This window comes from Thamnophis sirtalis, unplaced genomic scaffold (genome assembly GCF_051295495.1).
Source record: "Thamnophis sirtalis isolate CommonGarterSnake01/CBP01778 unplaced genomic scaffold, rThaSir2_p1.2 scaffold_14, whole genome shotgun sequence".
NCBI classification, from domain to species: Eukaryota; Metazoa; Chordata; class Lepidosauria; order Squamata; family Natricidae; genus Thamnophis; species Thamnophis sirtalis.
Genome location: NW_028261394.1, coordinates 2030916 through 2042513, shown reverse-complemented (window position 1 = coordinate 2042513; position 11598 = coordinate 2030916). Strand labels below are relative to the sequence as shown.

The window sequence follows — 11598 nt, the reverse complement described above, 5'->3', positions numbered from 1 at the left end:
AGGAGGGAAGTTAGCAAAGTAGAAAGAAAAGCCGGAGGGAGACAATAAAGGAAGATAGGAAAGTGAGAAGGAAGATAAGAGGAAGGGAAGGAAAGAAGGAACATAGGAATGTGGGTGGGAAGGAAGAAAAGAAGGAGGGAAGGAAATTAGCAAGGTAGGAAGAAAACAGAGGGAGGGGAGGGAGGGAAGACATGGAGAAGGAAGAACAGGAGGCAACGAAGGAAGTTAGGAAAATGGGAAGGAATAAAAGAAGGAGGGAAGGGAAGGAAAAGAAGGAATGTAGGAAGGTGGAAGGAAGGAAGGAAGGAAGGAAGGAAGGAAGGAAGGAAGGAAGGAAGGAAGGAAGGAAGGAAGGAAGACCTGATTTTAACTTTGCCCCCTTTCAATCTTTCTGGCAACTGGCCTGATTTCCTCTCCCCCCCCCCCACCTCCCCTTAATCCTGGGCTGCTAGGACATGTAACCTCCCCACCCACCCACCCTTTTCCGATTCATGCTGGCTCTTGCTAATTAAATTCTGCTTTCCGAGCACTTTCCCATTTGCCAAATCCCTGCAAATCATTTCTAACCCTTCCCACTCCTGGGCCGCTAAGCCAGCCGCTGTAATCTCTCCCCTCGTCTCGTTGTGATCTTTCCCCGGGCGCTCGCGTGCGCAGGGGCTGGCGCTTTGCTTCCCCCCAGATCTCAGGAGCCCCAAAAATGTGTCAGGAGAAGGGGAGAGTGTCTAAAAATAGACCCTCTTAAGACCTTAGCTAATTTCTAATCCTTGTCCTCTTTTTTTTTAAATATCCCCCTCCTCTCTCTCTCTCTCTCTCTTTCTGCTTGGGCCAGCTGGGCTCCATCTCTGTGTTTGGATTTGCAAGCTTCCTTAAGAACCTGAAATCCGCTGCACAAGCGCAGGCTTTGTTATCTTCTTGTGGGCGCCTCCTCTATCAAACTGCACAGCCCATGATCCTGGTCTCAGCCCAGCTAAGAACATAAGCCCAGGAACGCTGCCACAGCGCAGGGCTTCGTGGCTCCTCTTCGGAGAGAGTGACTCACTTCGGTTGGGCTCTCCCAGGGAGAGCAATTTAGGCTGAGCTCTCCGCTCAGTTGGGACTTCTGGCCTCCTTGGCTGTCAAGAAGCCAGGAGGGGGTTCCCTGTCCCACCACCACCAAGGACAAAGTGGGTGGGATCCTCCTCTGAACAGGAAGCTGGCCAACCCCAGCCTAAGGGCCAGGGTTCAAGAAGGCCAGGAGCTGGTCAGAAGGTTGACCTCTGATGGTGCTCCATCTTCTCCAGAAGGACCCCTGAAGGGTGGTGTGTGGACTGTGTTTCCTGCCTTCTTCTCCCAGGCAGGAATCAGAACTAAGAGGCCTTGATTCAGGATACACTCTCCTTCTGAGGAGAGGCTGCCTGTCAGGCCTGCAGCCATTTTTTTTTCCTTTTGGGTCTCTGGCCTGCCACACTTTCTATTATTCTGCTGTGCATTTTTCTATGATGGGGAAACGGGAGAGGGGATTGTACGGAGTTAGATGCTATGCAGCCATAACAACATTCTTTCTAGAAAGCCAAGGTCATCCTTTGTCTCTGCACCTCTGCACCTGACCGGAACTGGATGGGTGGAACTGCCAGCATGGCAGTGGACGATAGGAACATGGGATGGGCTTGTGGGTGTGGGGGGCAAGTTCTTGAACTTTCGACGGGGTGGGGAAAACCAGGAAACTTTCATACTCAGGTTTTCCCAGATGTGCCAACATGGCTCTCTTCATAAATTGGAACTTTGAGGAATACTTTGCCTCCGACTGTGATTTAATTTTGGATGCTATTTGGAACCCTGACACCTTGCGCTAGAAGGGGAGTGAGCTGGCTTAGCACACAGTGGTTGGGTTCACTCAACCTCTGAGCCAAGATGCTGCATTTGGGTTTAGCAGAGCATGGAAACCTGAACATTGTGTTTTCATTCAGCCAGGTGGTTCTTTGACAAATGGGGTTGGCATGATGAATGAAGCCTCCACCCCAGGAGGAGCATGTCAAGGGGTGGGGGATTGTAACGTTCCCGTGGGTCGTCCATGAGGCCAATGTGAAGAAAAGACACGGACACGATCTTTCTCGGGATGGAGCGACGATTGGGGGTCTGAGAGCCCCTTTTTTTGAGATAGGACAAAGGCAGGAGGAGCAATAGCATGTGGTTAAAAACAGCCTGTAAAAGTACAATTTCTAATCTACTGCTCAGGGAAGTTCTGTCTATATATGGTCAAATCCTGGGCGTCATTGGTAGGGCACATCTCAGGATGTTATGTTATGAACTATCAGGATGTTATAGTGTTCTAGGAGTTTGTTTTCTCCTGTGTGGTTCAGCGTGGCTCTGCATGCCCTGGTATGAACTGGGCCATGGGTGACCCACACCTACACAAGGAACTATATTACAACAGGGGATAAACAGGGAACCACGTAAGGTTGGGTCTTCATCTGGGGGTCTTATGGGTCCCATTGTGCACAGTGACTCCTCATGGCCCCCGTTGGGTTAATTTTTTAAAAGAGCTTTCTATTAGCAAACATGTAAAATAAACACACACACACAAATTAGATGTACACCACATTTATACAATACAATACGAACAGGAACTTTATAATAGCAATCATCAATCGATACCGCTCACCTTATGTTATTTCCCCTTCTATTGTATTTCATTTGAATTTCACCATTCTTAACTCTCTTATTTTACTCATAACTATTGTTTTTTTTAGTTTTATTATATTCCTTCATTGCTTTTTGTTTCTTTCCTCCATCCACCTATACCATTTATCCCATATCTTTTTTTTTTAAATCAGATTTTAAGGGGAAGCACCAGTTTTCCCTCCAGTTGTAAGAGTCCTAAAACTGGATCAGGATGAGGTTCTTGTTGGTCAGGCCTGTTTCTTTCTGGTCTTTCTCATATCGTATCTCTGCGATGGTTGCAAACAGGTTGAAAATCCTATTAAATTGTGCCCCACATGTCCAAGGCTGCACTTTGCCTTCTCTTCCTTTTTCTTGTTTTTCTCCTTCTCCAACTCTTCCTCCTCCTTTTCCTTCTCTTTCTGTACCACTCCTTCTCATTCTTGTTCTCCTTCTCCTACACCTTTTTTCCTTTTTTCTCCTTCACTCCTTTTCCTTCCTTCTCCCTCTTTCTCCCTCTCCTTCTCCTCCCTTTTTCCTTTTCCTTTCTTTCTCCTTCTTCCTCTCCCTCTCCTTCTTTCTCCTCCATTCTCCTTTTTCTCTTTCTTCTTCTCTTTCTCCTTCACTCCTTTTCCTTCCTTCTCCCTCTTTCTCCCTCTCCTTCTCCTCCCTTTTTCCTTTTCCTTTCTTTCTCCTTCTTCCTCTCCCTCTCCTTCTCTTTCTCCTCCCTTCTCCTTTTTCTCTTCTTCTCTTTCTCCTTCACTCCTTCTTCTCCATCCTTCCTCCTCCTCCTGTTTGATCAACCCGCAATGCTCTGGAGCATGAAAAGTGGCTTTATTCCAGCCTTTTAATATTGCCCTTTTGACACACGTTGGATAATACAAACATGTTAGAAGAAACTAGAAACTCTGTGCCACTTTTGTTTATCTGATGCAACATCCGTGAGTCAGAGGCGGATGAGACAGAAACAGGAACTGCTTAGTCACCGTTAAGGTCCCATATCCCGAAGTTACTCTCGTGTTTTCTGGAGTTTTCTAGAATAACAGAGTTGGAAGGGACGGTGGAGGTCTTCTAGTCCAACTCTCTGCTCAAACAGGAGAAGTTGCTGGACTTCAGACATGCCACAGAATGAGACCACAAATTCTGGAGATAATAACAATATCAACAACAACAATAACAACAATCTATTAAATGTGTATGACTCCAGTCAGCTGACAAGAATCAAAGACATTTCCCCCTCTCAAAAAAATATTTCAAAATGAATAAAAATCTGGAAGCACCAATAATAGTTGTTATTAATAAGAAAGCTAAAAAGAAAAATTCTGATTTCTATATTGTTTGTGTTTTATCTGTTCTTATTGCCGGGCACTTAAAATGTTGTGAGATGGGCGGAAATATAATTTGAATTTATTTATCGTTCGGCCACCTACAGTGACGTATATGAGATCAGTGGCCATATAAATCGATGTATTATCATCATCATGGGTGATGATCAACCCAAGTGGGGAAAAGCAAGGCAGGGCTGCTTTTCCAAGGCCCTTGAGCCAAACGCCTGTTTGCCCTGTGGGTCACGTGCAGCGTCTCGAGTTCAAATCTCAGCAAAAGTGAGGAGGAGGAGGAGGAGGAGAAGAGGAGGAAAGAAAGAAAGAGAAAGAGAAAGAGAAAGAAGAAAAGAGAAAGACAAAGAAAGATAGAGAAAGAAAGAAAAGGAGAGAGAAAGAGAAAAAGAAAGAAAGAAAAAGGAAGAAGAAAAGGAAAGAAAGAAAAAAAGAGAGAAAAAGAAAGAAAAGTAGAGAAAAAGAAAGAGAGAGAAAGAAAGGAAAGGAGAGAAAAAGAAAGAAAGAAAAAGGAAGAAGGAAAGGAAAGAAAGAGAAAGAAAGAGAGAAAAAGAAAGAAAGAAAAGGAGAGAAAAAGAGAGAGAAAGAAAGGAAAGGAGAAAGAAAAAGAAAGAAAGAGAAAGAAAGAAAGAAATGAAAAGGAAGAAAGAAAGAAAGAAAGAAAGAAAGAAAGGAAAGAAGAGAAAAAGAAAGGAAGAAAAAGGAAGGAAAGAGAGAAAGAGTGAAAAAGAAAGAAAAGGAGAGAAAAAGAGAGAAAGAAAGAAAGGAAAGGAGAAAAAAGAAAGAGAGAAAAAAAGAAAGAAAAAGGAAGGAAAGGAAAGAAAGAGAAAGAGAGAAAAAGAAAGAAAGAAAGAAAGAAAAGGAGAGAAAAAGAGAAAGAAAGAAAGAAAGAAAGAAAGAAAGAAAGAAAGAAAGAAAGAAAGAAAGAAAGAAAAAGCTAACTCACGCTTAGGGCAGCCAGGAGGCGGGGCGCCCTGATTCAGCGAAAAGCAAAGCCGGCCCTTCCCGTGATTGGTCGATGACGTTGCCAAAGTCGGCTCTGATTGGGCGGCCTGGAGACAGCAGTAGAATATGATTCAGCAAAATCGCGCTCAGTGGCATAAAGCGCCCGAGCGCTGCGGGGCTGGAGACGGGCGCTTGTGTGTGTTGTTGTGTGTTGTTGTGTGTTGTTGTGTGTTGTTGTGTGTTGTTGTGTGTTGTTGTGTGTTGTGTGTTGTTGTGTCAGTCTATACGGACCACCGGCTTTTTTCCTGTCCCTTTAGCGAGGTTTATTTCCACGCTCGCCCACCTTGGAGAGGACCGACACGGGAGTGCGTTCCGACGACTTGCTAAACTCAGTGGAGTTGGGTTGACTAAGTAGGTTGTGTGAATCCGTTCCTCTTGGGGTTTGTGCGTTTTTGTGTTGGGTCAGTCCTCTCCCTTTGGGGTTGTCCCAACTAGGTTTAAAGTCGTTGCGGGAATGCAATCCTGGGTAGAGTGGTTGTGTTGAAGTTCTGTATTCGAATTCTGGCTTATTTATTAAGCCTATGTGGCTTTCTGAAGGGGAATCTCTACGACTTAGAACTTCCGGGGCTCATCGTGGTTCTTAGTGGGAAAGAGAAGAGGGTTAATTTATTTTCCAAAGCACCAACTCTATATAGCACTTTTTCCCGTGGAACAGCTTGCCACCAGAAGTTGTGAATGCTCCAATGCTGGAGGTTTTTAAGGAGATTGGACAATTATTTATCTGAAATGGTATAGGCAGGGCTTCCTGACTGCCAGGGGGGACTGGACTAGAAGACCTCTAAGGTCCCTTCCAGCTTTATTATGATTCTGAACTTTGGGGGGGGGGGGGTTGGCACAGGGATGGCTGAGGTCAAACCTGGTTGTGTTCACACCTAGCCTCGAGTTCTAATCTTTGCTATCGTGTCAGTCAGAGGTCTGTGGACGAACTCCCAGATTTCCCCAGTCAGTCAAGTCCACAGGTCTTAAAAGTTGTTAAGCTTGGACATCTCCCATTTAAATGATTGCTATGGGGTATTTTTTTACAGCAAAGCGAAATTCTGGGTTCATTGGGGTATTTGACATCAGCTAATGTGACTTAAAGAGGGACGTCTGTGGCTAAGACACTGGGCTTGTCAATCAGAAAGGTCGGCAGTTCGAATCCCTAGCACCACCGCATAACGGAGGGAGCTCCCGTGGCTTGTCCCAGCTTCTGCCAACCTAGCAGTTCGAAAGCATGTTAAAAAATGCAAGCAGAAAAATAGGAACCACCTTTGGTGGGAAGGGAACAGCGTTCCATGCGCCTTTGGCGTTTAGTCCTGTGCCGGCCACATGACCACGGAGACATCTTCGGACAGCGCTGGCTCTCCGGCTTGGAAACGGGGATGAGCACCGCCCCCTAGAGTCGGGAACGCCTAGCACAGATGTGTGAGGGGAACCTTTATTTTTAATGTGACTTAACAGGGACTACAGAAGTCCCACGTGTCAGCACTGGGTGTGAATCTTGCTGGAAAACCGAATGTTTCCTTCTAGGTTAACCCTAATTCTGGGGAGTTGGGGGCTTCTGAAGAAATGGAATTCCCAGACCTGGGACAACACTGTTCGGAGAAGAGCTGCAGGCGGCTGGGTAGGGATGACGGGAAGAGGGGGTGTGAGCTTGGTGTCCCCCTCCTTTAAGGGATAACCACAATCCTTGTGATTTGGGAAGACCTTAACGTGTTTGCTGTTTTTTTTCCCCCCCTCTGCAGATTTCCTTCCTCTGAAATGTGACGCCTGCAAAGAACTTTTCTGCAAAGATCACATTATCTACAGCCAACACAGGTGTTCTTCGGCACACAAGAAGGTGATCCAAATTTATGGCATTAGGAAACGGGGGAAGGAGGGTGTGTCAATGCATAACTAGCGGTGCAGAAATGCTGGTGTTGTTGGAACAGTTTTTAAAATTCGTCCTTTGTGCCAGTGGCCACTTCTTGAAGGTTGGCATTCTCCCAAAGGTGCTTTTTGTCTGTATCCCCCCTTCCCTGGCTTTGAGTTGTGAGCCGCCCTGAGTCCCCTTCGGTGGGGGGGGGGGAAAGGGCGGCATATAAATAAAATCAACATTCAACATTCAACAACATTTTTCAGGAGGCAAGTTTTCTTTTCTTTTTTCTTTCTTTTGAAGAAGTTTGGAAAAAGTATAACTCCTGGTCTATTGTCTAAAATCATGACATGCTGTGAAACTAAGACTTGTCCAAGCAGCAAAATAATTTAAAAAAAAGGGAAGGGATTTATTGGAAAAGGATTTTTTTTTTTAAATAGCCTTTAGGATAGTTCTGGAAGACGCAAAAAGTTCGTCTTAAAGTAAGTTTATTGCATTGACAAAAGACTTTTTTTCTGTTAATGTTAGGGCCTTGTTAATTGGCAGCCTGCAAAGCCAAATAGTTACACCCTTGAGGTTACACCAGGAGTATTTTAAGGACATTTGAAGCACCAACTTACCTTGATTCGTCTTTGCTGACTTCGACCTGATTTGTTGGTTTTTAGGATGTACAGGTTCCAGTCTGCCCTCTTTGCAACTCTCCGGTCCCTGTCAGAAAGGGGGAGGCGCCCGATGTAGCTGTGGGGGCCCATATGGACCGGGATTGTCAACAGGATCCCGCCCAACAGAAGCAGAAAGTAAGGGCCTTTCTTAAGAAGGCTGGATCTCTTGAATCTCTTCATTCTTGGAGCCGTCTTTGTCTTTAGAGAGGGACTTTATCTTGCTTTAAGAGCTAATTTGAGCCGAGCATCACATTCCCTTAAAGAGAGTGGTGCGGTGGCCTTAGAGGTGGGAGCTCTTGCCTCACAATCAGGAGGCTGTGAGTTCGATCCTGGGTAGAGGCAGATATTTCTCTCTCTCTCTGGGCACAATGAGAAATATATCTGCTGAACAAAACTCCTCATTGGCAACCGGAAGGGCATCCGGCCAATAAACACACTGCTAGCTCAATTCAGCTGCTCAGACTCCACCCTGCAAGGGATTATGGGGTCCTATGATGATGATGATCACTTTCCCTAAAAGGCTGGAAAGAGCACGGCTGGTTTGGAGAATTCTGGGAGTTGGAGTCCATGCATCTTAAAAGTTGTTAATTGTTCTGTGTAAATATGTTTTATTTCCATTTCATTTCGTACAGTCACGTATATACTGTGCATAACCGGGGCATATAACATTGAACAATAAACACAGCCCTCCCTCTTGTCAACAATACCCCCCAAAATACAAACCCAATGTACCACTTCGACCCTCCATACACCCTTTCTTTCGCCCCCCTCCAACTTCCCTTCTTCCCTCCATCCTTCCCCTCTACCCTACTTCCCCTCCCCCTCTATCACTCCTCTCTCCCAATACACTCCCTCCCTTCCTTCTCGCCCTCCCTCCAATCCTCTCTCCCACCCTCTCTACCCCTCTTTCTTCTTTCCCTCTACTCCTCCCTTCGGTGTATTTCTACTATCTATCAATATATTCAGCTTGTCCTATTTTTACACTAGAATTAAAGAGCAACAGTATACAAGTGCAATCGTGTTACTTTAAAATCTAACACATACTATATTTCCCCCCTCCCCCCTCCCCCCTAAGACCCCACCTCCCTTCCCCCCCCCCCCGACTTCCCAGAGCCCGTACACGGTATAGCTTAAAAGTTGTTAATTGTTGAGAAACACTGGTTTTATGAGGAAGCCAGCTTTAGGTTGGGGCTGGGTCTGAACTGGGTAAACCAGCCCAGAGGTGGTATTTCAGCCAGTTCTGACAGGTTCTGGAGAACCAGTAGTGGAAATTTTGAGTAGTTTGGAGAACCGGCAAATAGGCTGCCCCAGCTGATCTCCTTTTGCTGCCCTGCGCAGGAGAAGGGAGCTGGGAAGCAGGTTAGTGGAGTGTGGAGGGAATGGGGATTTTGCAGCATCCTTTCCCCTGCCACGCCCACCAAGCCACACCCACAGCACCAGTAGTAAAAAAAAAATTGAATCCCACCACTGATCCAGCCCCCGGCATTTTACTACCGTAGCGGTTCCAATTTACCAAACAGACCGACGGCTGGTAAGGGGTACTAAAGATCAGCGTGCAGCCCGATTTGGTGCGATTTTGACGTGATGTCCTTGGCGTTTAGATCTTCACCAACAAATGCTTCAAAGCGGGCTGCAGAAAGAGAGAGATGATGCGGCTGAGTTGTGACCAGTGTCATCAGAACTTCTGTCTTCATCACCGACATCCTTTGGACCACCAATGCCCAGGACGGATTTGGCCTGTCTCCAAAGCTGGGTAAGGCTACTCGGTTGGGAAGTCTACATGACGGACCACTTTTCAAAGATAGTTGGGTCTTGGGAGAAGACCTTAGGAATTTGTCCATTCCAGCTGGTTGAAGAATTGGAGGAATCTCTGGGATATTTTTCAATGAAGAAGTGAAAATTACAACAAGGGGCCACAGCTTAGTTAACATCCGTTAATGTTTATTCATTAATTTATAGGTTGCTGAGGCCTCAAAACAGGCAGCTTGTGAATAATAAAAAACCACAATTGTATCAAGCAATACAAACACCAGATAGTTAATAATGAAACTTTCCTATTCATCCTCAAAAACCCTTCACTTAAATGTCTATTAACTTCCTCCCAGGTGTGCCGCTGTGATGAGGTCCCTGCAATCCAAGAATAATTCACCCAACTGTCAGCTTCTACAACATGGGTAAGGTTGGATCTTTTCTGAAGTAATGCCATGCCCAGTTCGAACTTTAGCCCAAAACTCTTGTTATTGATTTCTGAATGTGTCTGACTTAGCTGGTCTGTTTGCATATGTCAAATATTGTACATACAATATATTGTACCTGAGGTGGCGCAGTGGTTAGAGTGCTGTACTGCAGGCCACTTCAGATGACTGCTATCTGCAGTTCGGCTGTTCAAATCTCACCGGCTCAGGGTTGACTCAGCCTTCCATCCTTCCGAGGTGGGTGAAATGAGGACCCGGATTGTTGTTGGGGGCGATATGCTGACTCTGTAAACCGCTTAGAGAGGGCTGAAAGCCCTATGAAGCGGTAGATAAGTCTAACTGCTATTGCTATGTCTAAAATCCAGCAGGAAGGAAATAATAAGTGAGAATAGAAGTTACGGACCCCAATAAATACTAATTGGCTAATTGCATTTCTGTTTTTCGTTGTTTTTTTTCAGATGCAAAGCTAAAAGTTGATGTATACCACGAGCATCAAACTCGATTGTGTCAAGTGACATATTTGCAGAGCTGGGGTGTGCGTGGCCTGCGTGTAACGCTTCCAGCCCATGCTCCGCCAGTTTGACAGGCCCTGATGTGCACAGCTGGGATTGAAACCTATCTGAAGTCTGCGTACAGCTGCCCATCTTTAGCTTTTAAAAATTGTTACCCCTTTGCACATTTTCTGATTAAAACAGACTCTTTCTATTCTCGCGGTAGTTGGCTTGAATTTAAGTCACAGAACTGCTGAACATGAGCGAGATGAGCCATGTTTGAAGCCCCTTCCCTTGCCTTGCCTAGGATAATGGGCCACAGCAGATTCCTTGATCCTGATGAAAGAAATGTCCTTCTGGGTTCGGCTCCAAGTGGGGAAAAAGACACTGGAGACATGGAGGATGCTTGGAAAGATGGTTTATTGTTGGACAGGGCCACATGGCTTGAGCCCTGAACAGAAAAGGTGATCACATCTTTCAATGTTGGTGGAGAAGAAGAGAGAAGGGTTGAGGAAGGGGCTTGCTAGGCTTTTTATACTGTTTAGTCCCACCTCTCTGTTTCCTGTTCCTGTGTAAGAAATGTATTCTGATTGGTTGTCAGACTCCCATGGTGCCATGCAGGGTTAGGCTACTCTCTAGGCTGTGTTTTGAATCCAGGTTTGGTTGAGTTGTCAGATGCCATGTGGTCAGTTGGGGGCCATTATTATGATGCTTTCCTGCAGCTGAAGTGGAGAAGTCTTTATTATGTAAAGTGGGCTAGCCTGGCCATCTCAATGGCCCATTAACCGTGGGGATGGGCAGGAAGCTACAGGCAACTATTCTGGCTTTTAAAACATGGTTCTTTCTTTTCACATCCAGAGGAATATTCTGCCTTTTCAATATTTCCTAGGATATTTCATTTTTTCTGGGAAAGGGCTGGGTGATAACTTCCCACAATCCAAAATGAAATCTGACCTTCAACCCTAAGGTGCTTTTCACAAAGGAAAATGGGCTTTGTTTCTCTTTGAAGACATTTCTCTTCTTCAAAGGAAAAAAAAAACAGAAAGTCCAGTTGTTTCTTGACAAAGCATCTTTGGGACAAGCGTGACTTGGATGACTGAGAATCTTCATAGACTAGGCCAGTGTTTCTCAACCTTGGCGACTTTAAGTCCCGTGGACTTCAACTCCCAGAATCCCCCAGCCAGCACAGCTGTGCTGGCTGGGGGATTCTGGGAGTTGAAGTCCACGGGACTTAAAGTCGTCAAGGTTGAGAAACACTGGCATTCTCAGACTATGGCCTGCCGATGCCAAGTATCCAGCCCGTGGAGGGGTGGGATGAAAAGCAGCTGCCAGCTTGTAAATAAATGCTTTAAAAGTCTTTTAAAAGTCTTCAAAAAATCACTACGCCCTTAAAGGTCTTTAAAAACAGCCTTTCAGATGTCTTTCACAGCCATGGGA

General features: G+C 45.6%; 1 protein-coding gene across 1 annotated transcript; it reads left to right on the top strand.

The window, feature by feature from the left end:
• Positions 1-5084: 5084 nt before the first annotated feature.
• On the top strand, positions 5085-9691 carry ZFAND2A (zinc finger AN1-type containing 2A). The gene is made up of 6 exons (XM_087728965.1): positions 5085-5330; positions 6489-6582; positions 6704-6798; positions 7479-7610; positions 9077-9228; positions 9581-9691. The coding sequence occupies exons 2-6, from the start codon at positions 6528-6530 to the stop codon at positions 9651-9653; spliced, it is 507 nt and encodes a 168-aa protein (XP_087585091.1). The 5' UTR covers positions 5085-5330; positions 6489-6527; the 3' UTR covers positions 9654-9691.
• Positions 9692-11598: the final 1907 nt, after the last annotated feature.